At 33.4% G+C, this 27,713-nt stretch overlaps 1 protein-coding gene and 1 pseudogene across 1 annotated transcript in view; one reads left to right on the forward strand and one right to left on the reverse strand.

Moving 5' to 3' along the window:
* KDM6A (lysine demethylase 6A) overlaps positions 1-27,713 on the forward strand; it is a 198,137-nt gene that overhangs the window by 27,854 nt on the left and 142,570 nt on the right. The window contains 1 exon segment of the mRNA XM_025051082.1: positions 25,475-25,583. Coding sequence (XP_024906850.1) covers positions 25,475-25,583 — 109 coding nt within the window.
* LOC112484751 lies at positions 14,274-14,382 on the reverse strand (annotated as a pseudogene).

Raw genomic sequence — 27,713 nt, forward strand, 5'->3', positions numbered from 1 at the left:
TCTTGGTTGCTTTTTCTGTGATGACAGTGTATGTCTTGTTTACTTTTGAATCTGGTTACCTACCTAGCCCAGTGCCTGCCACATAATAGTTACCCAGTAAGGAATCATATTACTTCTAACTTGTATTTGAATAACATTTTAAATCTTTAAAGCAGTTTGACTCCCCAGTTGGCCGGGTATTTAGAGTTTCCATTGTACTATATATTTCTCGATCATATTTATGATGGCATATTAGAATGATCTTTCAGTGTGCCCCTATTCCCCAACACACACATACCTTGAGAGCATGGATTTTGTATTCCTTTCTCTATTTCCACAGTCTGTCATAATGTCTGATAAGTTGTATCTGTGTATTCAGTGTTCAAATGTAGGTTAAGTCTTTTTAAAAAATAATGACAAAATTGTTATATTTGTGTGTATTTCTGAAGCTAACTGTTTCTATCATTTGACCTTTTCTGTCCAGAAGGAAAAGAAAGCATATTGGTAATGTGGGTGGGTAAGTTTTATTGATCTTACACTTGCTTATGTGAGATAGGCAGAAGAGATAGTATTCTTACTTTACACAGGCGGAAACTGAGGCCCAGAGGGTTTTAAGTGGCTTCATTAAGATTACATAGTTATCAAATAGTGAACCTGGGACTTAAACTCATGCTTGTTAAGTATACTTGAGTTTTATTTTTAATATGTTTAAAAAATTTTTAGTTTAGTTAATAATGTCTAGGTAAATCAAAATTTTATGTTCTAGCAATGTTCAAAATTTAAGTTTGCCTTTAAAGTTAAATGTTTAAATAGTAGAAATATTAAAGTACGAAGTAGTATCTGTATTAGTGTGCCTTTGGGCAACCTAAAGTAAACTGGCTTTTCTCTTGAGTGAATGTAATAGCATTTCATGCCAAGGTAAATGTAATGCAGAAAAAAATTCTTGCAGAGATTATTGGCTTGGTTTATTTTTATTAAAATATTACTTAAATTTGTTCAAACATCTCTGAGTAAATTCCTTATACATATCTTTGCTGCAGCTAGAAAACAGATTACAGTTATAAATAACCAGACTAAAGCCACTACAAAAATTAACACTAATGCAGTAGTGGATGTTGTTATTTTGTCAGAGTGAATCACTTGATATTAGGGTTATGACATTTCAAGTTCTTTTGACATGCCTGTTCTACTGTGTATTGCTTGACTTCATTCTCCTACAGTTTTTGTTTATTGGAACTTGTGTGAAACCCTCTTGTATTTTGTACATTGTTTCATTTGGTTTTCACTTTTGGAGATTGAAGAATTTGCTATTAAAAGTAGCTTTGCTTGGCATCAGTGTAGTTGTGAAGGTAAATGTGAGAGTTAGCATTGTATGTCAGTATTTGGACTTGGGTCATCAATATAATTGAGAGAGTTTCATCAGACATTTCTAAATTATCATAGAAATTAAAAGATGCAATTAAAAATCTTCAATAAGGATGTCTAGGACCCCAAAGAATACATATGGACCCCAGTTTGAAAGACACTGATTTATACAATATCAGTCAAATCTCATTTTGTGTTACTGTAACCCTGCAGTTTTTATGTACTTGAAGAATTATCAGTTTAAGCTGATAAGCTAAATAATTTAAAAAGAAATCAACAGTTGAAAGGCATCTCAGAATCCTGAGTTAGCCATTTAAGCTTTACATACTAGGAGAAAGGCAGTATATTTAGGTAATTAGTATATTTGGCAATTTACAAAGATTTATGGTTCATGATTTGAGCCATAATGTAACTTTTATAAAAGTTAGAGAGGTATGTCACGAACAGTACAGTATGCTGTGACAAATCATAGAAAGGGGAAATTACTTTAGGCAAGGAGAATTGAAGTTTTCCGAGGTGTAGTATAATTTTTTTCTTAATAGACTTTATTTTTTAGAAGTTTTAGATTTACAGAAAAGTTGAGAAGATAGTACAGAGAGTTCCTACACTCAGTTTCTCTTATTAATATCTTAAATTAATATAATGTTTTTTCCTATTAATGAACCAATATTGATATGTTATTAGTTAAATTCCATAGTTTATATTGGTTTCCTTAGTTTTTATGCCATGTCCTTTTCTGGTTCCAGGATCCCATCCAGGATACTACCTTATATTTAGTTGTCATGTCCCTGGGCTCCTCTTGGCTGTGTCGTTTTCTCAGACTTCCCTTGTTTTTGATGACCTTAGTTTTGAAGATTATTGGTCAGGTATATTGTAGGTTGTACCTCTATTGGTATATGTCTCATGTTTTTCTCATGATTAGATTGAGGTTATGGTTTTTTTGGAGGAAGATCACAGAGATAAAGTAGCATTTCCATCACAGTATATGAAAGATATCCTCCCAACCCCATTTTTTAGGGTCGAGTATCTACATAAATTATTTGGAATTCTGCATAGGAGATAATGTCTTCTATATTAAAGCACTACTTTAGCTTCATTGCGCAGATTTTGATATTTTATATTTTCATTTACGTTCATTTAAAATACTTTAAAATTTGTCCTTTAATTTTTGCTTTGACCCATGGGTTTTTAAAGAAATGTGTTAGGGGATTAGTATCTAGGTATTGAGGATTTCCCAAATATTATTGATTTAATTTTTTTTGATCAGAATATATTTTGTATGATTTGAATACTTCCAAATTTTTAAAAGTTGCTTTACGGTTTAGAATGTGGTCTGTGTTGCTGAGCGGTTTCCGTGTTCTTGAAAAAGGATGTGTATTCTTTGGCATAAATGTCAATTAGGTCAACTTGGTTGATTGCATTCCTCAAGTCTTCTCTACCCTACTTATTGTAAGTCTATTGCTATCAGTCATTGAAAGGGAGTTGTTGAAATCTTTCACTATAACTGTAGTTTTGTCTTTTTCCTTTTAGTTATGTCGTTTTTGGTTAATATATTTTGAAGTTCTTTTATTAAGTGGATAAATGCTTAGGATTTTAATAATTTCCTGATGGAGTGATCCTTTTGTTTTTATAAAATAAATGACCCTCTCTTTATTCCTGACCTCATAGTTTTTGCTCTGAAATCCACTCTGATTTTAATATAATTTTTCTAGTTTTCTTTTGATTAGTGTTAGCTTGGTATATTGTTTTCTATCTTTTAGTTTTTAATCTATTTGTGTCTTTATATTTAAAGAGAATTTCTTATAGGTGGCATATAGTTGGGTCTTGCTTTTTATACCTAACTGATAATCTCTGCCTTTTTCTTTTAACTTTTTTCCTAGAACTTACCATTTCAAAATAATTACAGTTTTATAGGAAGTTACAAAGAAATATATAGGGAGGTCCGATGTATCTGTCCACCCAACTTCCCTCAGTGTTAATATCTTGCTGATATAGTACAAGATCAAGACCAGGAAATTGACAGTGGTATAATCCACAGAGCTTATTCAGATTTCACCAGATATATATGTACTCAATTTTGTGTGTGTGTACATGCGTAACTTTGCAATTTAATTGTGTAATTTCATGTAACCACAACCACAATCAGGATACTTAATGCCACAATCACAAGACTGATTCCCTTGTGCTGTCTTTATAGCTATACTTTCCCCTCCTCCCACCTCTGACTCCTGGGAATCAATTGTCTGTTCGCCACCTCTGTAATATATCATGAATGTTTTATAAATGGAATCATGTAGCATGCATCCTTCTGCAATTGGCATAATTCCTTTGTGGTTCATCCAGATAATTGTGTATATCAGTTGTCTGTTCCTTTTTATTCTCAGTAGTATTCCATGGTATGGATATACCACAATTTGTTCAACCATTCATCCATTGAAGGACATTGGTAAATTTTCCAGTTTTTTGGCTATTGTAAAACTGTTCTGAACACTTGCATGCACATTTCTGCATGAAAATAAAGTTTTCATTTCTCTGGGATGAATATCCAAGAGCATGGATTGTATGGTAAGTCCAATTTTAGATTTCAAGGGAACTGCCAAACTGTTTTCCGGAGTGTCTGTGCCAGTGCCATTTTACATTCCCACCAGCAATGTATAAGTGATTACTTTCTCTGCAAATTCTCCAGCATTTGGTATTATCAATACATTTTTTTTAGTCATTTTGGTAGGTATATACTCACTTTGTGTTTAGTTTGCATTTGTCTCAGTGAATGCAGTTGACTATCTTTTCATGTGCTTATTTGCCATCTGTATATCCTCTTTGGTAGAATGTCTGTGTCCTTCATCCATTTTCTAATATTTTTTAAATGTTGAGTTTTGTAAGTTCTTTGTATATTCTAGATGTGAATCCACTGCTGCAGGTGGATCAGATCATCTGTTGGTGTGCCGGTTGTGGAGCAGTAGTTGGGTTGGCCTTGTGCTTTACTGTTGCCTCTGGGAATGAGTCAAGTCCCCCACCAGTGTATGGTTGGGAGTGTGGGGAGGAAGGAGGGACCTGGAACAGCCTGGGGCTTTCTAGCTCTGCTGCTAAGGGCAGATTAGCTTGCATGCTTGTGTACTGGTAGTGGTATTTTTCATTCATTTCCCCCTTCTTTCTCTTCCATGGCTGTTGGTTCTGGGTTGCTAGTCTTTCTACCGCCCAGTTCAGAGAATATGGGTGATAAAAAGAAAACCCAGGGAACTCTGACTATGTGGCCTTTCCTCAAGTCCTGAGGTCCCTGGACAGTCTGCCATCTTCTTTGAAGCTTTCAGAGTTTTTATTAATGCTTATTGAATAATTTTCCAGGTATTTGCTTATAGAGGAGAAGTTAAATGTATGCCAACTTGTTCCATAACCAGCAGCTAGCTTATCCCTGCCTTTTAGTTGGGGTGTTTCAATGATTTGTATTTAACGTGATACTGATATCGTTTGGTTTGACATCAGTCTATCATCTTACTATTTGTTTTTTACTTGTTCCATGTTTTTTCTCCTTTTTCTGTGTTTCTGCCTTTTTAATGAACTACCGGATGGAGTAGTTTTTATGGTTTCTTTTTTTGTTGTTTAGGCTACCTTATTTTCGTTATACTTGTTTTTTTAAGTAATTACTTTAGAGTTTAAAGTGTACATGCTTATTTATTCAGTTTACCTTCAAGTAATATTACACATCTTCATAGATATTATAAGAAACTTACTAAAGTACACATCTATTTCATTTCTCTTGGACTTTGTGATATTGATGTCATTCATTTTACTTCTGTATTTATCAGCCCCACAGTACATTGTCATTCATTTTACTTCTACATTTATCATCACCACAGTACATTGTTATTACTTTTTCTTTAAACAGTCAATTATTTAAGGAGATTTAAATAAACATGAAAAAGTTATATTTTCTCACATATTTACTATTTCTGTTGCTTTTCATTCTTTTGCATAGATGTAGATCCCATCTTGTGTTATTTTCCTTCTGTCTGAAGGACTTCAACATTTCTTGTAGTGAAGATTGACTGGTAATTAAATCTTTCAGTCTTTGTCTTGAAAAATTTATATTTCTCCTATAGTTTTGAAAGATATGGAATTGGTATAGAATTCCAGGTTGACCTTTTTTTTCCCTTTCAATGTTTTATAAAGATGTTGCTCCACTGTTTTCTGCCTTACGTTATGACGTTTGCTGTCATTCTTATCCTTTGTTCTCTGGAGGAACAAAGGTGTCCCCACCCCTCTGCCTTGGCTGCTTTTAGGATTTTATTCATAAAGCTGTTTCTTGTGCTTGAGATTTGTTGAGCTCCTTGGACTTGTGGGTTTATAGTTTTCACCAAATTTGGGAAATTTTCTGTTCTTATGTCTTAAGATATTTTTCTATTCCTTCTTCTTTTCTCCTACCTGCATTCCAGTTATATGTATATCAGGCCATCTGAAGTTGTTCCATCGCTTATTGATGCTCTGTTCATTTCCCCCCCGCCCCCGTCTTTTTCCTTGCGTTGGTTCATTTTAAATAATTTGACTTATTGTGTCTTAAAATTATTATTTTTTCCCTGCAGTATTTAAACTCTTAATTATATCTAGTGTATTTTTTTTTTTTACCTTAGGCATTGTACTTTTTGTTTGAGTCATTTTTATATCTTTTCTGTTTCTCCTTAATATGCTTATGCTTTCTCTACTTTCTTGAACATACTGAATTTAGTTTTGAATAATGCTATAATGTATCATTTCTGTTTACTTTTTCATTTGATTAGTTTTTCTCTTTATGAGTCAGTTTCTTGATTGATTGCATGCCTGGTAACTTTCGATCGGATACTAGACAGTGAATTGTACATTGTTTTCTAGATATTTTGTTTTAAATATTTTTGAGCTTTGTTCTAGAATGCAGTTAAGCTAAGTGGCAATAGTTTGATCATTTTGAGGCTTGCTTTTAAACTGTTAGGTGAGAACAGCAGCCTTTAGTCGGGCTAATTTTGCCCTCCTACCGAGGCAATACACTCTTGAGGACTCTTCTGGATGCTCCTTGTATTATAAGGTTTTTCCACTCTGGCTTGTGGGAACAGCAACTATTTTTGGCACTGTTTGAGCCACATAGATTTTTCCGCTTGTTTGTTTCAGGTGGTTCTAGGGTAATTTCTTCACCTTCATGTACTCAGTGTTGTCTGAAGACTCAAGGGGGAACCTGCACAGATCTCTGGAGTGCTTTTTCTGCAGTTCTTTCCTCTCATTTTCTGCCTTGTGCACTCTCCAAATTGCCAGCCCCTTCTTTTTGACTCTGGGAGACTGCACTTTGCTTGCATTTCCCTACCTTTGCTGTTGCATTGAAATTCCTTAAGGCTGATAGTTGGGGGCAATCATAGGGGTTACCTCATTTGTTTCTCATTTCTCAGAGATCTCTGCCCTATACTTGTTATTTGTTGTCTAGTGTCTTAAAAACATTGTTTCACATGTTTTGCCTGGTTTATTAACGTGGTTGGGTAAATCTGGTCCCCTTTATTCCATTCTTGCCTAAAGCAGAAATCCTTAATACATTTTCAGTTTTGATTTCGTATTTACCGTCAGTCGGCTTATGTAGAACACTTCTTGATAGAAAATAGTTCTTAATTTACCTTTACTCTAGGAATATCCTATAGACTTTTTGCTTAAATTTGGGTAGTATGTGAGGTATAATGTACCATGACAGGGAGGAAGGAATGGTGTAGGCGTGAAAGAATTCAGGTCAGGTGCCACATATAATCAGTGTCCTCAATGCAAGCACAAGTATTTCTAGTTTTGAGGCCATACATTTATTTGTGGTAAATGCATGCTTTCTATCTTTATTTCATGAAACACTTGTCCCATTAGATTTTAATTGTTTTTTACAACAAAAAGATTACTTGAACCAAATGTATTTTGGAAATTCTAGAGTAATAAATAAAACTTGTCTCTGTTTTATCACTTCTCAAAACCAGTAATGTACTAATGAATTCTATGAATCACCAATGAACCAGTGTAGACTTAATCACTGGACTTTAGCAATCCTCTTTTTAAAATCTTTAGAGGCTGTCATTGTTAAATGTTCAAAGATGTTTTAATAATGTCTAAACAAGTTGATATATTCAGTTATCATCGGGTACTTACCTAAGTGGATTCAAGAATTCATATTTCTAGTAAGTGTACTGATTTCTTTTGATACTTAGTTTGTTTTCAATCTTCTGTTTAAATACAATCTTGTATATATGTTATACAATGTATATGTTTATTCGTAGGAATACTTAGAATTGCTCTGTTAAAAGAGGATGAATATACACACACACACACAATATGCACACACATTCATGTGCATGCATTTGCATTTTTGGTAGATAGTGACATTCTCCATTGAGATTATGTCATTTTGTACTTACACCACTTTGAAAGCCCATGTTTAGAGAAATTTGATGAATATTTTCTACTTGCCCTCCAGTATTATTCCAATTTGTTGTTCTACCAGCTAGCTGTGAGTGGCTGCTTTACACCACTTTTACCAAACTAGTTATTTCTTCTCAACCTAATAAATTTATAGTCATTCTAGAATAGTGGTTAAGCATGTAGACTTTGGAGGCAGCCTGTTTTCTAATCCTGACTTTGTCTTTTACTAGCAGTTTGACCTTGGACAAATCATTGTGTCTCAGTTTACCTATCTATAAAATGGGAGAATAATGGTACCTTGGTCAAGGGCTGTTGTAATTAAATGGGTTAAAACACATAGTATCTAGCCCATAATAGATGCTATGTAAGTATTAATCTTATCGCATATTGAACCTCACAAATGGGGCTGCCCCTCCATGTTACTGGCCATTAATGTTGTTTTTTTTTTCTGTGACTTGCTATTAACCTTTTCTTTACATTTTAGCAAAGTAGTACATGCATATAATTTAAGTTAAAGGAAAGCTTATAAAAACAATATCCCCTAGCCCCCTTTTCCCATTTTTCTCTCCCAAGTTTTACTTCTTTATGCTGATCATAATTACTTTCGTGTTTGTAAATAATATGCTTGTGTTACATCTTACAGATTTTTTTCCAGTTTTAAGCATTTTTGATTGATTTTCCACTTTGGAAAGTTAAGATTTGGCTTTCTTTTTTCCCACTGGCCTACTGTACTCTTTATACTTGTATCCTTAATTTCAGTGTTCAGCATTTGCCTTATTGACTGTGTAAAACTCTAGTTATATGGCTGAGCCATATAATAATTTTTTTCTGCAACACTTGCTTTCTCCTGAATTTAATAATTTTCTTTTTGTTTATTTTTTTTTGTATTTATCACTAATTTGGATTCACCCCCTAATTCTTCACCAATCGTCGAAATTGCTTCTCAGGATATCAAGATGGAGGGAGAACTTGGTCAGTTTTTATTTTCCTAAAGAAACCTCTTCTATAAGCCTTCTAACTTGTTCCAGTCTGGACTGTTGTTTTCCAACGCATATATTAACATTACTTTATAGGAAAAAGCTCCTTCAGTACTTACTGTCTTGCAACTTTCTTGTATTTAAAAACGACTGTTTGGTACCTCAAGTATAGTTGTACTGCAATTTATTTAATTCCACATTGACAAAGATTTGTGTTTCCAGTTTTGTACAGCGGCAAATTAAGTATTGCAGTAAACATATTTGTGTTTTTACACAGTTTTGCATAGAATAAATATCTAGAGGTGGAAAATTGCTGGGTCAAGTGGAAAAAACATTTAAAATGTCTCAGAAAAAGATTGTCTACATTTTCACTGAAATGTCTTCAATGTCTTTCCTTACAGTATAAGACAATACTGAGTTTAAATTTTTCCAATCTTACTGGTGAAGGAGCAGTATTTTATAGTTTTAACTGTTTATTTCATTATTAATGAGATTAAGTATATTTCTCCTACATTTATTGTCTGTAGTAATTCCTCTTTGGAGAATAGTCCATTCATGCCCTTTCCTCAGTTTTTCTTTTGAATTCCCCTTGCGTGCGTGTATTTGTAAGACAAAGACATTTTTATAACTTAAATCTCTAATTGAGCAGGAATATTTTGTAAATACATTGAAGTTTAGAGAAACAGTAGGTATCACCCTACATGAATACCATAGAAATGTAGAACTTTTGTAACTTAAAATTTATTGCATTTCTGAGGATAGAGGTGAACCAAGTAACAGAAGCCAGTTCTACCTAGTCCTACTCAAACTGGGTGAATGTATGTATATCCCTTTGATACTAAAGTGGGTGGAGAGGAGATAGATGCTTATGAAACTTAAATAGCTTTTGTCATTTTTACTATGTCAGTTTTACTTAGAATTTTGGAGATAGGTAGTTTTTATATGAAAATAAATTACGGAAACAATCAAATTTATATGAATTTTAAAGTTAGAACATGAGACTTCAGAGATAACTTGTATCTCTAAGATCCCTAAACTTGTAAGCTGCTAAGTGTATGAAAAATGTGAGGATACAGGTGCTTATGGAGTTTAACACTGGTTGCTATGGACTGTAACATAATAAAACAGCATTTTTCAAAAATGTTTTTACCTTGATCCACTGTAATGTATTTTACATTGTAGTTCAGTATACATGCACAGTCATATAATAAATAAAAGTTTTATGAAATGTTATTTATCCTTACAATTTACGATCTATTTTGATGCTTATTTCATAAATTCTTCATTTAATTGATTTCCATTACGTTGTGGTACCTGTTATCTTATTAGAGGTTATACTGAGTTCAGCCTGGTCTTGTTCTGCTACTGTGTGACCTCAGGCAAGTTATCTAATCTCTCAGGGACTCACTTTCCTCAAATATTTGGTTTATTAATACTAAAAGCTATACTATCTCAGGGTAGTTGTGAGGTTTAAATGAGAGCTTACTGGTGAGACATTCAGGTGTATATACAGCTGTCAGTTGTGAACTGCTGTTGCAAATTCCAAAATAGAAAAATTTAAAACTTTAAAAGAAAGACAACATTTCCTCTCCCCACATCTCTTTTCAAAGAACAGTCTCAGATATTTCTATTAAATCACAGTAAAAAATTGCTTCAAAGGTATAGCATCGAAAGAAAAGAACAAGTATTTCAAAGTATTCACTTACTGAGAAGTGCTTTTGAAGCTTGTTGAATTTCCTTTATCTATACCACCCCCTTCTTAGCTTCCTTTTTTCTCTCTAAAGTATAAAGGAAATATAAAATGCCCACAAACTACCACCCAGATAACTGTTGTTAACATTTAAAAAATTTCATGCATATGAGGATGATACACCACTGCACACACATTAGAATGTCTAAAATTATTATAGTGATCATACCAAATGGCAAAGATAAGGAAGAATTAGAACTCTCATACTGTTTTGGTAGAAATGTAAGATGGTACAATCACTTCGAGAGTTTATTCAGCTAAATATACCTACTTATTTCATTTAGTCCCACAACCTCCCCCACCCCATTTAATTGTAAGTATTTTTAAGCCCCTTATTCATATGTCTTATCCATGTGTTGTTTTTTCTTTTTCTTTTTTTTTAAATTAAGAAAACACATACACAGTTAAAGAAAAAAAGAAAACTCAGGTGGTTTTACAAGGCACATAATGAAAAACAGAATTCTCCACTGTTCTTCTGAGATACCACCTTCAGTGCTTAGTGTTACTTTTGGTATTTACCTCCATATTTCTAAAAAGATTATACTGCTGTTTCTGTGTCACTTCCTCCCGATTTCTACATTTACATTCTGTTGACTTTCTAGTGTGGAGGATAAAGTTGATTTTTAAAAATCATCTTTTCTCTTTCTTTGTCTTTCTAGTATAATAGCCTTGGGATAAGTTAATAAACAGTGTTTATTACGGTAAGCCAAGAAGCATGCCAATAAGTTTTATTAAGTTTGCTATAGGATCCTGTCACTAATTTTTGCCAAACAACTTTTGAATACTTTTTTCTCTTTTTAAAATACGCTGTATAATCTATCAGTTCTGGATAATTTCCCTAAATCTAAATTACCCTAAATCTTTCCTGCTGCTCTATTTTCTTTTATTGTTTGGCTTTCCATCATCTTTGAGAGAAGTATTGGAGCCCCTGTGTTGGAGCTCTGTATCTTGGGTGCCTTCTTTTTCTCTGTTCTTCTGCCTTCTCAATTGAGAGTTTCTCTAGCATAGAATATTATGTCGGAAATAATTTTCCTTGCATTTTGAAATCATTGTTTCTTTGCCTTCTAGCTTTCTGTGTTTGGGGTGAGCCATCTTGTATACAGTCCAATATTTAAAAACTTTTCAATCTTCCACAACTTTTAGTATTGTCTTTATAACTTGGTATTATGAAAACTCATGGTGATGGCCTTGGTCTGTCTGAAAACTTGTGTCCCTAGGTGTGGGAACTGCATGTCGACTCAGGCAGTTTATTATTTGATGTCACCTTCATAGAAAAAAAATCAGTTTCTTCCCATTCTTACATTTTTCTCTTTGGTGAAATTACTAAGATAGCCTAAGTCAATTAAGGAATCTCTGATGATTTTGAATGACAACCCTACCATGTGACTTGAGGGTAGATAGATGAATGAGAATTAGTTTCCAGCCAGAGAGAGAAGTGATAGAGCTATCCATGTTGTTGTTGTTGGTGGGGTGACATGGAGCAACTAATTTTGTATGTATATTAGCATTCTACAAGAGAATAAGTCCTATACAGATGAGTCAGGAAAAAAAAGAATTATTTTGGCATAGATCTTATAAACTAAACATCGAAGAAAAAATTATTTATGACGCTTATTAAAAATGGTAAGGCAGACTTTATTCAATGGGACTGTCAAGATAGGTATAGGGACTACCGCAGTGGAGGAGAGAGATTGGATTCAGTTTTGAATACAGCATGGGTAAATGGGACTTTATAGCCAAGGATCAGAGTGGAAGTCAGTTGCTGAAGGCGGGCCAGGGTGATCTGACATCTCTAGGAGATGACAGAGGATGGGGGATTCTGGCTAAATAGATTTAGCAGAATTCTTATTAATATTGGACAATTCAGAGACAAACAGCAGTCCAAATGCTGGGATTTTTTATTGGAATTGCATAAAATCTATAAATTAATTAGAGAGATTTTCAATGCTGTTGGGTTTTCCAATTCATTCAGGAACATGGTATCTCTGTACTTTATTTGGGTCTTTGAATTTTTCATCAGTGTTTTGTAGTTTTCAGCATATGGATTCTGCTGAAATACTTTGGTAGAATTATACCTATATATTTAATATTTTTAGAGCTATTATAAATGCTATTCTAAAAATTTTATTTCTAATTATTCATTGTTAGTACATAGAAAGACAATTTATTTTTTGTATGTCGATCTGGTATCCTGTGACCTCACTGAACTTGCTTATCAGTTAGAGGAGGTTTTTGTTTTTGTTCCCCTGGTAGATATTTTGGGTCAATTGTGTTTTAAGGAGACATTTAAAAAGTAAGAAAAATATCTTGTATAATTACCTGTGCAGTTTTCATTTCCGGCAGTCTTCGTTCTGTGTTCTGCATCAAGATTTTCATCTGGTATGATTATCCTTTTGTCGGAGATTTTTTAAAACATCTCTCAGACTGTAGGTCTGCTGGTGTTGAATTCTTTCAGCTTTCATATATCTGGAAAAGTGTATTTTCACCTTTTTCAAAAAGTATTTTTGCTGAGTACAGGATTGTAGGTTGACAAATTTATTTTCCTTTCAGAAACTGTAAAGATGTTTCACTTTTTTCCAGCTTGTATTGATTCGGGCAAGAAAATTCCCCATACCTGTGCTGCAGCCTGAAAAGTCTTTCTAGACAATAAGCTTGGGATAATTTATGGCTTATATCCTTTGTTTTCTGTTTCTTGAGGATTACTGTCGTGTGTTCCCTGATACCTAACAACTGAAAACCTTTGTTTCACACATTTTCTCTGGTTTTTTAGTTATATCATTCAGGAATACATTTGGTCCATCTTGGCTGGAAGCAGAAGTCCAAAGACTTAAGAATTTTAAATCTCAAAATTCATATAGAATGGAAGATTGAGATGTCAAGAAGTATGTCATTCTAGTAAATCAAAAGTATGTCTTTGGAGATGCTAGATTTAAGGTTTCTCCTGAGACTAGTTGGTTGATATTTATTTCAATGTATTTGTAACTATCAAATTTGTAAATTTGATGATTTAAAATAGAAATTTGAATATGAGCTTATTAGAGACTTAAATGGTATTTTACATGGTCATTTTCATATTTTACATTTTATATGAAAATATTTTAAATGAATAGTGTTAAGGCAGTTTTCTTTTAAATTCAGATTATTGGTAAAAATATGCTTTTAGAACTGGTTTTCCGATTAACTTTTTTAAATTAGTGGAACAGATTGTTAAAAGAGTCATTAATAATGAGAGATACTTGAATTTGCTTGATACATTAACTCTTTAAATTCCTGAGTTAAAAACCTTACAGAGTCATATTGGAAAACTTTATAGTTATGATAGGCTGGAGCAGAGTTACCTTCTAGTGGTTTAAGAAACGTGAGCCCTTGTGAAGTAGCTAAGGAGTGGGTAATGTAACTGCCTGTTTCTTGCTCTTTATTGAATAATCAGCAAATAATTTGATTGTTTTGCTTTATTTCTCACTCTTGCAATTTATAGGTTATAATGGCATTTCAAATTTTCCTCAGTACGTATATATGTATGTATGTATGTATGTATGTATGTATGTATGTATGTATGTATGTATGTATGTATGTATGTATGTATGTATGTATGTATGTATGTATGTATGTATGTATGTATGTATGTATGTATGTATGTATGTATGTATGTATGTATGTATGTATGTATGTATGTATGTATGTATGTATGTATGTATGTATGTATTTTTTTAAAGCGAGGCAACCCTTGGTTGACCTCACAGATGGCAAGGACCTTATCAGTTTACAATCCCTTAGTTTTTTATTTTTTATGCCTACAGCACCTCGTCTTCCTAGGTGGTCTCCCATCCAAGTACTAACCAGGCCTGGCCCTGCTTAGCTTCCGGGATCGGGCTCGTTCAGGGTAGTGTGGCCGTAGACTGTTTTTTTTAATGGAGTGTTTTTTCTTATTGATTCTTAGGAGATTCATATATTCTGAATATGAATGCCTTGTCACTATATATGTTGCAAGTCTATTTTCCCAGTTTGTGACTTGCCTCTATACTTGTGTGGTCTGAATTAATACAGTCGAATTAATCTGTCAAGCTGCTTTTTCATGATTTGCATTTTTCATCTTAACTTGAAAGAAATCCTGCCCTCTCCTGATATCAAAGACATTTTGCTATATTTTCTTCTAAAAGATTTAGATAGTTTTGCCTTTTACATTTAGATCTTTGATCCATCTGGTATAGGAATCTAAATCCCCCCACCCCATGTTTTTCCCCTATCTTAGAAATAACCTATTGGCTCACCACCATTTTTTGGTTAGGATATTGTTTTCCCATTTTGTTATAAGTTTGTTATATTAAGGTGTCTTTCTGAGCTTTTTATTCTTTTGCTAAATATTTGTATTCATGCACCAGTTCTCATTTCTATATCTTTATTATAATTCATGGTATGTGGTACAGTGCCAACTTTCTTTTGGTTACATTTGTGTAGTATTTTTCTTTTTTCTTTAAATCTTGTAAATATTATATTTTAGATATGTCTAAAAAATTGCATAAATCTTGATTTTAAAAAATCTGTTCATGATTTTTTAAACCAATTTTACCATTCCATTTGTATTTGCTGAGATTAAAATTTTATTAAACAATATTCATTTTAATGTATTCATGTATTGATCACCTTCTTTGCTCTGTTTGTCCTTTCCATGGTTGGTGACTTTTTGAATATGAACAACTTATTTTCTTGGGAGTCATGGTAATTTCTTTAGGCCAGGGATATGATAGTAGTGTGCTTGATTTTGGCCTATACTTTGGATTACTATTAGTTGAGGACTATGTATAGTTAAACTTTTGCCTTAAGTTTATACATCTTCCCTAGGTCAAGTGAATTCAGGCTTTTGGTTACAAATACTCTGGAGATTTTCTTCTCCAATCATTGCCATTATGGGATGGGCAATTTTCTTTGTCCCTCAAGACCAATTTTAAAATATAGCTAAAAAAATTATTAATATTTTAATTTACACTTAGATCGAAGGTGTAGCCCATTGAGGTCTCAGTGTTGTGGGAAGGTGTCATATTTGACTCTCCTTGGGGGGCCGCAGACTTTTGCTCTGTGCCCTGAATTAGGCCTCTAAACCCAACACTCAGGTTCACACAAGCTTTCAAAATGTTCCTCAGTACAAAAGTTGTTTCAATACTGTACCTCTGCCTCTCTAAGTTCTCATCTATCCCACTCCGCAAGCCCATCCTAACTTTCTTGCTAGGTAACCTTCACATGAAGAACCTTGTGTTATTTCCACTGACACTGTGTTTTGTCTGACATATTTTGGTTTTCAGTAGAGTGGCTGTCCAAGGAGGCCTGAAGTGGAAGTACTTCCCAACTCTTTTCATTTTATGGCATGCATGGAAAAGTGGTAGTTTGTACTAATTACCACGATAACTGTCGAAGTCACTTAAAATTGGTGATGGTACATACACAAGGGCTCTCAGGCTGAGAGGTTCAGGCTGCCCTGGCACCATGGCTGTTTTTTATTTTTTTTTGCCTGGCAGCCCCAGAGGCTGATGCTATCTATGTCTTAGCACTCCAATAACCAATTCTTAGTACATTTGTTGGAAAGCTTTGGGTGTAGAATATAAATCTCAAATAGAGCTGTGCGTGTATGTTTTTTTTTTTTTTTTTTAAATTCATGGGGAAGGGGGGGAATTACAGATCGGGTGTAGAATATAAATCTCAAATAGAGCTGTGCGTGTATGTTTTTTTTTTTTTTTTTAAATTCATGGGGAAGGGGGGGAATTACAGATCCCGAATCATACTAGGCCAGTACAATATTACACAGCAAAGAAAAATGGAATTAGGTTCTTTCTTTACACTAGAAAATATTGGTGAATGTTTATCAGGTCAAAGGCTTGGGATTTTCTAATTCTGAACCTAAAATATACTGTAAAGGAAGTGGTGGTTGGTTTTGAGAAAATAGGGAACCTTTTATATCAAAAACTCTAAAGAATTCATGATCAAATGCAAACTTGGAAGAGATATTTTGTAACAATATTATATATAAAGAGCATCTGACAAATTATTTAGGAAAAAAACTTCATTATCCATTAGAGAAATGTGCACAATCTGTGAACAGATTGATAGTTCATGAAAGAAGCTATAAACAGCTAATAGATATTTGGGGGAAAGTAAGTAATCAAATAACTAGAAATGAGCATTGCTGGTGAGATTATCAGAAGCTTAAATTGTGCTTTCCATTTAACTATGAGGAACTTAAAGAAATATAAGTTGGCCAAATTATATTCATTGGGTAATAATAATAAAAATTTGGTTAACAGATATGCTTCGAGAAACGAATTATGGCTTAACTTCAATAAAATGCTATGTAGTTGTTAATATAGTTCTATATGTTTTGACATGGTAAGCAGTAAATATATCTAAAGAAATTGTTTATAAAACTGCATACAAAGATTTGTACTGTTTGTATATATATAAAGAAAAGTCTAAAAGAGTATATTCAGATTGGTTAAAAAGTTTTTTTTTTTTTTAAAGCACTGTCTTTGGGGAGGGGCCTTTACTATGTTGCAGTCTCTATAGTTTTAGGATTGTTCATTTATTTAATAAATCAAAGCAGGTTATTTTCAGTGGAGCTCATGATCCTCATACATTTGTCTTCCTCTCTCTCCCCCAATGAAGTGCTCACTCCTTCCTTTTTTTGTGCATGTATTATTTTAGAAATGTGTGTAAGGCAAATGAATGCATACTTTGCTACCAAAAATATTAATTCGAACTGCATATATTATAGCAAATATCTAGGTTATAGCAGGCATTATAGATATAGTTTTTTAACTTCATTAAGATTTGGTGTACATAATTTTATCGTAGATGGCTTTCTTTCTGGTTGTATATTTTTAGAACTCTGAATTAAATTTGTACAGCTGAAATGATGGAGAATGAGTGCTTGTGAGATTGTCTCTGTCTACCTCTAGATAAATAATAGACCCTGTGCAGTAGAAAACAAATGAGGTAAAAAGCAGGATGTAATGCCTACTGCTTTACATGGGAGATCACAGGATTACTCTGGGCTTTATTCATAGAAGTCACTCTGCTGAGATTCTACCTCATTCTCTCCTTACCTCCAAAATTTAAATATATGTTAATTTAAAGATTATTGAAGATTTAATTCACATGCCTAATTCGAATGAGGCTTTATAAATAAGTAAATAATGTACTCGATTATACCTCATCTGCACAGTGTTACATTTAGCATGATATGGAAAAAATTATTTGGAAAATAACTTAGCTGTTTTGATACAACAGTCTTTTTTTAAATTCAGTGTTGGCCATGGGTATGTATATGTGCATGTGTGCTAATGTAGATTTCATTAGTCTGGCTGCAAGCATCAACAATAAAGGTTTTAGAGTTAGTAGTAAACTAGCAAAATGGTTGAGACAGTATCGCCTAGTGTGCTTTGTTTTGTTGCAGCTGTATTTGGCCTTTCTTTAGTAAATGTACTAAAGAGAGAAAATAACATTAGGTAAACTTAAGGAGATACATACACTTCAGAAGATACAAAGAAGTAGGGTGAAGCCATTTAATGTTTCCCTGATATACACCACATTTTGTCTGAACTGGTGTAATATATATATGAGCAGTAGTGTTTTTCTGTCACAGGTAGCTTTTAATTATGGTAACTCGTTTATTATTTTTTTTGGTTGGTTTATTTTGTTGCTGATTTGTTTTGATTTGGATGTGTGTGTCTTTTTGAATAATGATTGCTTTTTATATGATTTAAAATAAGGTGAGAAAACATGGTAAAGAACTGAGGCTAAATCTTCCTGTGGGATGGTGGGAGCAGGAAGTGGCGATCTTATGTGTTGCTTTTCTGCTTGTGTGGAAGTACAGTTGTGGAAGGAGCCGATGTATAGGAGTGTAAGAGGAAGAGTGGCTTATAGAGGTCCTCTTTCTTGAAAATGACTTTAGGTCCTTAGGCATGGCCCTAGTTGAACACCTTAACTGCTCAGAAGCTTTGGAGCCATACTGTTTGAATCCAGCCTCTGCTGCTTTGTAGCCCTGTGACCTTGGACACAGGATTTACTTTCTCTATTCCTCAATTTTCCTAATCTCTGAAGTAGGATCTCTTTATCTCAAGGAGTAATTGTGAGGATTAAATGAATAAGTATATGTAAAGTGCTTAGAATGGTACATGATACATATCAAGAGTTCAAATATTAGCTGTCAACACTTGGATTACTAATACTGAATTATCTAGTTTGATTTCAGTAGTGTAGTTCTGTGGAATATTTTTCAGTAGCAAAGCACTTTCAATAGTTTATTTGAAGAGAATGGTGCTTAAGGGATAGTGATAGTTTATTGAATGATGCTTGCCTTACTCATTAGCATCCAGAACATCCACTGCATGCAGAGTAGTGGGTCCAGAGAGACCGAGAAATCCAGGATTGGGACTGATATGCTTAAATATTGTTAAATTGACTTCATTGTGATGCAAATAAAAGGTGATGTATATTAGTTGAAAATTGGAGTGAAGGAGGTAGGGTAGAGTAACAGTTCTTGTATCTTCTCTAAAATGTTAGGTATGGGTGATAATTACCTAGATTTCTTTTTTCTTCCCGTTACTCCTCTTGTATGTGTTAATGATTATTTCATTAGGCTGCTGGGTTGTTTTTTTTTTTTTTTTGCTAAACTGGTTTCTTACTTTGGGGCATTTGCACTATCTGTTTCCTCTGCCTGGACCAATTCTCCCCGCCGCCCCCACCAATCTTATCATGACAAGTTCCAATTTCCTTTCTTACCTTAGTCTAAATATCAACAACTTAGAAAATTCAATTAAATATAAATTAGCTATCTGGTTTCTATACTATCATGCTATGTTACCTCTCCGCATAGCATCTTTTTGATCTTCTAAGGCTTCTGGTTTTTTTTTTTTTTTTTTTCCTTTTTTAAAGGAAGGAAAGAGGGCTACATCCTTCTTTATTACATACTCCTTTTCTCTTAAATAAAAAGAATTCTCAGAGGCAGTCAGTTCCAGGCTGCTCTGGAACTCTACTGTTCCAGGAACTTGGGCTTCAGTTTCCCTACTCTTCACCCTCAGCTTGTGTCTTTTACCATCAGGGTGATTCCAGCTAGGGGAGGTGGGGTTGAAGCAGTGCATGCTGGCCAGAACTTAACTGTGCCACACTTACAAGGATGGCTGGGGAATCTCAGTATTCCGTGTAAACATGCCTACTTAAATTTAGGGATTCTATTAACAGAGAAGGAGAAGAGAAAGAATGTTAGAGATACCTAAACTCTGAAGCAAGCTACAGAACAGTGTTTATATAAGTACGTAAATATTAAAGGTCAAATGGGGATAATTAATGTGCTTGCATCTGTACAAAATAATCATGAATATAGTAGTTTTTTTTTTTTTAACATGTGATGCTTCTGGGAAAGGTAACTGGGTGGCTGGGGTCAGGATTGGGAGTAAGACTTCACTATAGCATACCCTTTAGAATTGGTGATGTGTAAGTTTTAACTTCAAAAATAAATGCTATTAAAAAGAAAACTATAGAAGTTTGATATATAAGTTCACGAATAGATATGTCATTAAGATCTTATCAGTAATACTTAAGCTTATCATTTTAAGTGTAACTTCCCTTATTTAAAATATTGTGGTGTGTTGAGATTTCAAAACATGGTTTAGACTCAGGTGCTTCCAACCCTTTCAATTTTCTAAGGTGTTTTAAAAGCAGTCAGGCATTGCTGAGGGTCTAGAAAGGGGAAGAATTTTGATTTATGAGGCATATTTCTGGGAAGGATATCAGTTTTAATGAAGCGAACATTTTTAGGGTTTTGGGGGAGCAGATCAGGATAGTATGTTTATTTAGAAAGTTATTCTGGAAATTCAGAGTGAATAAACTAATCATGGAATTGTCAAGATGCACTCATATACATACATGTAGAAATGTTATTATAATATTACACATTGTATGCTTATATCATAGAAGCCCATCCAAAGAATCTTTAAAAAATGTAGCTCAGAATTGTATCCAAAGGAAGATGTCTCCTTTCTGACTCCCACTAAAATAGTTTAGTAATTTATGCTTTTAATTCTTTGCATTGATATGAGCCAAAGAAAGATGGTCCGTTTAATTTTTGGCGTTATATTTAAGTTTTTCTCCTTTCTGATTGAACTAAATTAAACTGACTTGTAAGTTATACCCATTTATTGGTCTGATGTCTGGATCTACTCAAAGTGCAATTAATCTTCTCTCTCAAGTGACAGCTTTTTAAATATTTGAGCAATAAAGCTACCACATCTTTAATGAGTCTCCTCAGCTAAACTTAATTAAAGTAAGTTTTATATGATAGTTTTTCCATTCTTCACCAAACTTGTAGTCCTCTGTTATCACCACCTGTTAAAATGTGGCACTCAGAACCGATGATAAGAGATCTGGTCAGAGTAGGCCTTGCTGAGCTGATTATTGGTGTTGATTTATATGTTATACTTTATTAATTTGGGTCATGAATACTTTTTTAGTAGCTACATTTTATGGATGACATGTTCATCTGTAGTCTGCTTAACTCTTAATCATTTGTAAGTAGTCAGCTGCTAAACCATCTTGTATATCTGACTGGCCTTTAGGAATTATGGGCAGAACTGAATTCTTGTTTTTATTATATTCAACCAAAAGTTTTGGTTTATTTAAAACCATTGGTTCATTTAAAACATCAGTGACTTATACCTTATACATTAATGGAAATGATTTAAAATAACTATAAGATTGTTAGCATCCTTTCAGCTCTTAAGAAATGGAAGTTTAGGACAAAGAAGAGAGAGTTATTTGAGAACCTAAAATAATAAAGCGACATTGCTTTGTCACTTCAAGAAATATACATTAAGTGCCTATTATGTGATCATGGGTTCAGATATGGCCCCTCTCCTGACAAAACTTATTGGTGAGGGAGACAGGAATCACCTGGGAGCCTGATAGAAGGGGAGGGGCTTCAGAAAGAGGAGACACCAAAGTAGGACTGCCTTGAGATTCTGTCTTGGGCATTCGTGGCAGGCATGAAAAACAATAAAACCATTGGGGTATATAAACCTATATTAATTTACCATTGTTTTGTCACCCAGCTACTTCAGCTAATCTTTTAAATAAATAAATAAATAAAAACCACTTGTTTAAAAGCTGCCTATAATTAACAGTTCTAAAATATTAACAAGTGTCATATTTTAGCTAGGAACTGACCAAGTTCATCATAAAAGACTTTAATGCTTAGCATTAAAAAATAAATTAGTTACATTCCTGTGCTCATGTGCTCTAAACTTTATCAAGGTTTAGAAATAGAAGCTAATGATAATATTACTGTTCTGAGATAACAGATTTTCCAAATAAAAATAAAGCAGATACCAAGTACAAATTATATTGAACGTTGTGGAAAATGGCACTATAATGGAAGACATCCAAGCTCTCTACCTAGCTTAGCTAGGAGGATCTTTGCTCACCTTTGATTCTAGTATTTAATGATTCACTGTTTATTTTTATTAGTGTTTTTTTTTTTTTTTTCCAGTGGGTGGCAAGGATTATAGATGTATAAAGCTACTAGCTGTAAACAACTATAGGCTGGCCGTAAAGTTGATTTTTGTGGAGGGTGTTGCTCATCCCCAGTGCAAGATATTCCTTTTTTTTTTTTATAGGCTTTTTCCTTTATAAACATAAGAAAATTTTCTTTCTTAGTATTTAGCATATGGATTGAATATTGACTTATTTTAAAACTTTAAGAATGATCTAGCTCTACACTGTTCATTAGTCACCTGTCTATTTAAATTTCAATAAAAATTAATATGAAATAATCTAAAAATTGAGTTATTGACTTGCACCACCGTGTTTCTGGTGCTTAATAGCCACATGTGTCTAGTGGCTATTATATTGGGCAGCACAGATTATAGAACATGTTTATCATTGCAGAAAGTGCTCTAACGAATGGTGCTGATCTATATACAAATGATTTTCAAATTTCTGACTCCTCACACTAAAGATAGGATGAATCCTAGAGGAAAGCATAATAATTCTTTAATGATTTTAATGATTTTTATAATAAAAATGGTATGGTAAAGGTTAATTATGAAAAATCTAGCAAAATGAACAAAATAAAAAGAAGTTACTGTATGGCCCAACTATAGACTTTGTATTTTAAACATTTGTTTTATATTCTGGTCCTTTTTCTCTGCACATGTGTACAAACATACACTGTATTTGGGCATGTTTTTACTTGTGCATGTTTAAAATAGAAAAATTAAAATAAAAATAACCTTTTTTAATGGGAAATAATTTTGCTTTATAGAAGTTTACCTGAACTTTGTTCTAAATCTAAACTGACCGTATGTTTAGATTTCTATGTTTATAATTAGGCATTTGACTAAAAATATTATAAAAATACTGTGTTTCATTCTAGATTATTATATGAGTTAGTATTAGAAATTATCTCTGGTTATTTATTTTCCTTTAAATCCTCCTTAAAAATTGTTAGTATTTACCTGTATCTAATATCAGCGTTTACCACAAACACTTCAAATAAATTCATGTTTCACTATGAAACAATGACACAAGGCTATTGGAAACTATTCTGACTTTTTGCTCACCTTCATCTTGTTTGATATTTGGTTCTGTCAGCATCATCTTTGACCACCAACATTAGTTAGTAGTTACCTGCTAGCTTTGTTGGAAATTACAGGTGCTCCTTGACTTAGGATGGGGTAACATTTTGATAATCTTTTGAAAGTTGAAAATATCATTAAGATGAAAATGCATTGAATACACCTACCCTACCAAACATTGTAACTTTTAGCCTAGCCGGTTTCTAGTGAATACTTATTGCTTTTGTACCATCCTAAAGTCGAAAAATCAAATTAAACCATCATAAGTCGAAGACCATCTGTATTATTAATTTGTTAATGAAGGCTGAATGTATGGACAGGTGAATTTAAAATCTGCTCATTCTGGTTTTCACCTGGTGGAACATTTCACTACCATCAGAGTTATGTATAGTATTCATTTTAGGATTTTCCTTTGTTTTATGGGAAATGGAAGATAGGCAGTAGATGATTATGGTTAATGGCATTATGATATAATGATAAGAGGAAGAATAGGATGTTGCCATTTTTTTGCTTAGATCATTAAAGAAAATTTGTGTTTGTATCTTGAAACCTTTTTTTTTTTTTTTACCATGAAACCATATTTGCTTGTAAGTTTAATGCCAATCAGCCCAAATAAATTGTCAGAGAAGAATAGGAAAAGTTTTTAAATATCTTACTAAGAGTTAAAAAAAAAATGAAGACCATGATTGTTGTAATGCATGCTTTATTTACAGTGCCATTGATAGCTTTAAAAGTCACTCATTTAATATAAAATTAAGAATTGTCATTTTGTACCCCCCCAAATTTTATGAATTTCTCTAATATTAAAAAGCAATGGAATAAGTTGTATTTTTGTACTCTTAACCATCTGCCAGATAGGATTATATATGACTTAAATAAAGAGGATCTTGAAATTTCATGCCTCCAAATTATAGTAATTTCTAAGACTTCAGTGTAGCATTCAGACTCTTAATTATAGGGAAGCTGAATGATTAGTTTTCAGTGATTGTGATTTGGTACATATACACATTTAGATAGCTAAGAGTGGAATGAGAACTGAACCACAGTCCTTTTATGTTAGGCTTTAAGGATAGTAAAATCGCCCCAGAATTCACTTCGTTTTAGGATGGCTTCTCCAAACTTGATGAATATTACTGTATGTGCTTTGGATAGGTATATTTTAGGATATACATTTTGAAAATCTCAGTAGCTCTATATTTTACAGGAGAGGAAAAATCAAGGAATTTAAATGGGTACTCTGCTCCACATCACATTTTCTTATCCCATCAAAAGCTCTTGAAGTGACAGTGAAAGGATTTTTTGATAATGGAAGCAATTCTGATTTCCTTCTTTCTGGATACCAAACCTGGGAATAGACCCAGAGATTTGAGAAATCATACACAAATTTCTTTAGTGACTCTAGGGCACGTTATAATAAATACATAACATTGTAAATTGTTAGCAGGGCAATTTTGATAAAATAGTTGGAAAACTTGAAACAGTCTTGAAAGAGTTGGAGCGATTTTCCTAAGGAGAAACAATTATTAAGTACCTGTGGAGTGCTAAGCACTGTGATGAACCCTTAAAGAAATTCTCTAATTTTAATCCTTTTGTCAGCACTTTGAGTGTTATTAAAACCCAAAAAAGAGCCAGAGAGGATAAGTTCCCCAGGATCTCCTGTAGTTAATGGTAACTGAAATATGTTAGACTCCAGAATTCTGTTCTTTTCATCATTCATTTTCTCCTGCAGTCTCCTGGATCTCTCACCCCGCCCTCCCCACCCCCAAAGGGCACGATAGCCTTAAAATATTATACTTTTTTTTTTTTTTTGAGGGAAGAAACAGTGAGATTAAGTGCATAAGCATGTTGGAATGGCGGAAAGATTAGGAATAGAGTTAGAGTTGGTGGGTTTGAAGTATATCATGAGAAGATGATTGAAAAGCAGTTTTATGGTAGTTTAAACTGGTAAAAGTTCTGGCAAAAAATAGCTGTTCAGTATAAGTGGTAGCTATTACTGTTACTCTGGAGATTGCGTGAACTCTCACATAATTTAATAAAGTTCTTTTCATCTGTGGGAAAGATGGATATTATTAGTTTATATTACCACAGTAATAATTTAGATTTATAACTGATGAATAAAGTTATCAAAATGCTATATTATCTTATTTGGCAAGTATTTTCATTTTATAGAAAAGAAAAGCATTTATGCCATAACTAGTGGCTCTTTTAATAAATACTCAGGTATTCTAAAGAATGCTGCACTAACTATATCTGAAGTAGAAGCGAAATACATTGATTTCTTGGATATTGAATGGAGGATATGTGCATTATCTCAGGAAGGAAATGAATTTTAGGGTTTTGTCTTTTAAATGTTTGTATTTTTTTATTTCTAGGCTGTTCGCTGCTACGAATCTCTAATCTTAAAAGCTGAAGGAAAAGTGGAGTCTGATTTCTTTTGTCAATTAGGTCACTTCAACCTCTTATTGGAAGATTATCCAAAAGGTAATTTTCCCCTTGTTAATTACTGCTTGATTTATATACGTGTTTAAGATAATTGTAATTGTTTGTACTCTATCTTTATCAAGGGTACTACTATTTTTACTTATAAGAAGTTGTAAGCTTATGAACATTTTAAACAATGAGAAAGAAAAGCGGGGTAGTTGTAAATGTGAAGAGTTCATATAACTCCATTTAAATCATAAGTTGGCCATCCAGTTAAACTGGTAACCACCTAACCTACATGTGTCCTGCTATTTTGTTATGCCTTTTGAAAAATCCCTGCACTTTAAAGGCTGTACTGTAGTTGAGAGTGAACCATTGACAGACACTTTGGAAATTTAACACAAACTCAACATTTCTCTTCTTTATCTGGCTATAAAACTTCCCTTTTAGGTAAAAAATATTTGAATGAAAATACGATCTGTAGCCATGTTATTGTAAAGGTAAATAATCCAGAGAGATGATCACAGATGAGCTTGAGCATTTGAGAAACTTTTCCTATAAGAAATGAGTTAAATAATTGAAGGCAGTCCCCCAGAATGTGTCTTTTTTACGGTACCAAGCTGCTGACCCAGACCATTACTCACTTAGGAAGTTGAAAACACCCCCAGATACTATCTCCCTTAATAGCAAAGGCTGAATCCATAGCACAGAAAAAACTGTATCCTTATAAGCAAGAACATTTCAATCTTTTGATGATAGTAAACATCTTAATGTGGAATAGATGGGCTTAATATGCTTGTTGCCCACAAATGTGTTTAATCGGCAGAACAACTAGCAGGTTGTTTCAGGGCTAGAGTGAAGGATTGTTGGTGTTTAATGTTGATGTTTTATTATGCCACTTTTGTGTTAGGTCAAATGAACACATTACAAATGAAAATGCAAATTTACTTTGAGACAAGTGTAATCTATATGGTTTGGAATTAGGCTTATTTTCCAGCTCATCTCTGTTTTTTAAACCTGCATTACCATTAACAGATAAAATATACATCCCTGAGCTTTTGTTTTCTAGTCTGTAAAATGAGGGGATGGTGTGATAGCTCAGGTTTTGAGATTGCTATGTGAAACTGGTTAGTACTTAGCAAGATGGCTTCAAGATAATAGGTATTAATAATTATTTAATACGCTATTACATATTTTAATTAGAACTAGTAAATTATTAAAAGGAAACCATTATGTAAAAGAAACAGAAATCTGGGCAATCTAATTTTTCAATGTTATACCTTTTTCTTGTAGAGCACACTAATTTGAGAGCACATAGAGATCCAGACTTGAAAATTAGATTTGCATGTGGCGCTGTTTGCTCTTGCTGCTTAGTGGTCATTAAAATATATATTAACTTTGAAAATTTTGTTAGTTTGTGAATTTAGCTACATTTTCCATTTATAAAATGTTTGGCTGTGAAGGTAATGAAGGATACAGGGTTGTTTTGAAGGTGTCTTTCTTTTTTGGAAGGTGAGGTAGGGGGCATGTGACAACTAGGCAATGTTGGCAGACTAGCTGGTGGGAGTAATCTAATAAGATGGGAGAAGAGAAAGATAACCTAACGATTTAAGTCTTTGAAAACATGTGCTCTTTGACCCATCTACTGTCATGTGGACGAATTGGCCATTAATAGGTAGGCAGTAGGTTGATTATTTGTAACAGGAAGGAGAGAATGGATGCAGAGGTATACATATGTATTTTAGTATATTTTGGTATTTCAAACTGATGGCTTCTATTTCGTAGGCATGAGTTCTTTTGTTTGTTTGTTTGTTTGTTTGTTTTAATCCTTGAGGATTTATTGACCACATTCTCACTTAAAAAAAAAACTTTTTTTTAAACAACACTTATTGAACTCTTTAAATTCATTCTCTTCACCATCTTCCTGTAAGTCCAAAACTAGAGCCAGTGTCTAGTAGTGTCTTGTGGTGTTCCCCCCTCCCTGCCAAATCACCACTACCACCAATTTTTGGAAGCATTTGTTATCTCAAGCTGCTTCCTTTTCTCTCTTTGGAACCAGTGCAAGATTAGAACCTCCAACCCCAGCCAAATAGACATTTATTTTTAGAGAACAGATTGTGTACAATAACTTTTTGCAGAGTAAACATAACCATGCAATGAAACATGTGAGTAAACTGCTCAGGTATATGT

This window comes from Pteropus alecto, unplaced genomic scaffold, assembly GCF_000325575.1.
Source record: "Pteropus alecto unplaced genomic scaffold, ASM32557v1 scaffold77, whole genome shotgun sequence".
Classification (NCBI taxonomy): Eukaryota; Metazoa; Chordata; class Mammalia; order Chiroptera; family Pteropodidae; genus Pteropus; species Pteropus alecto.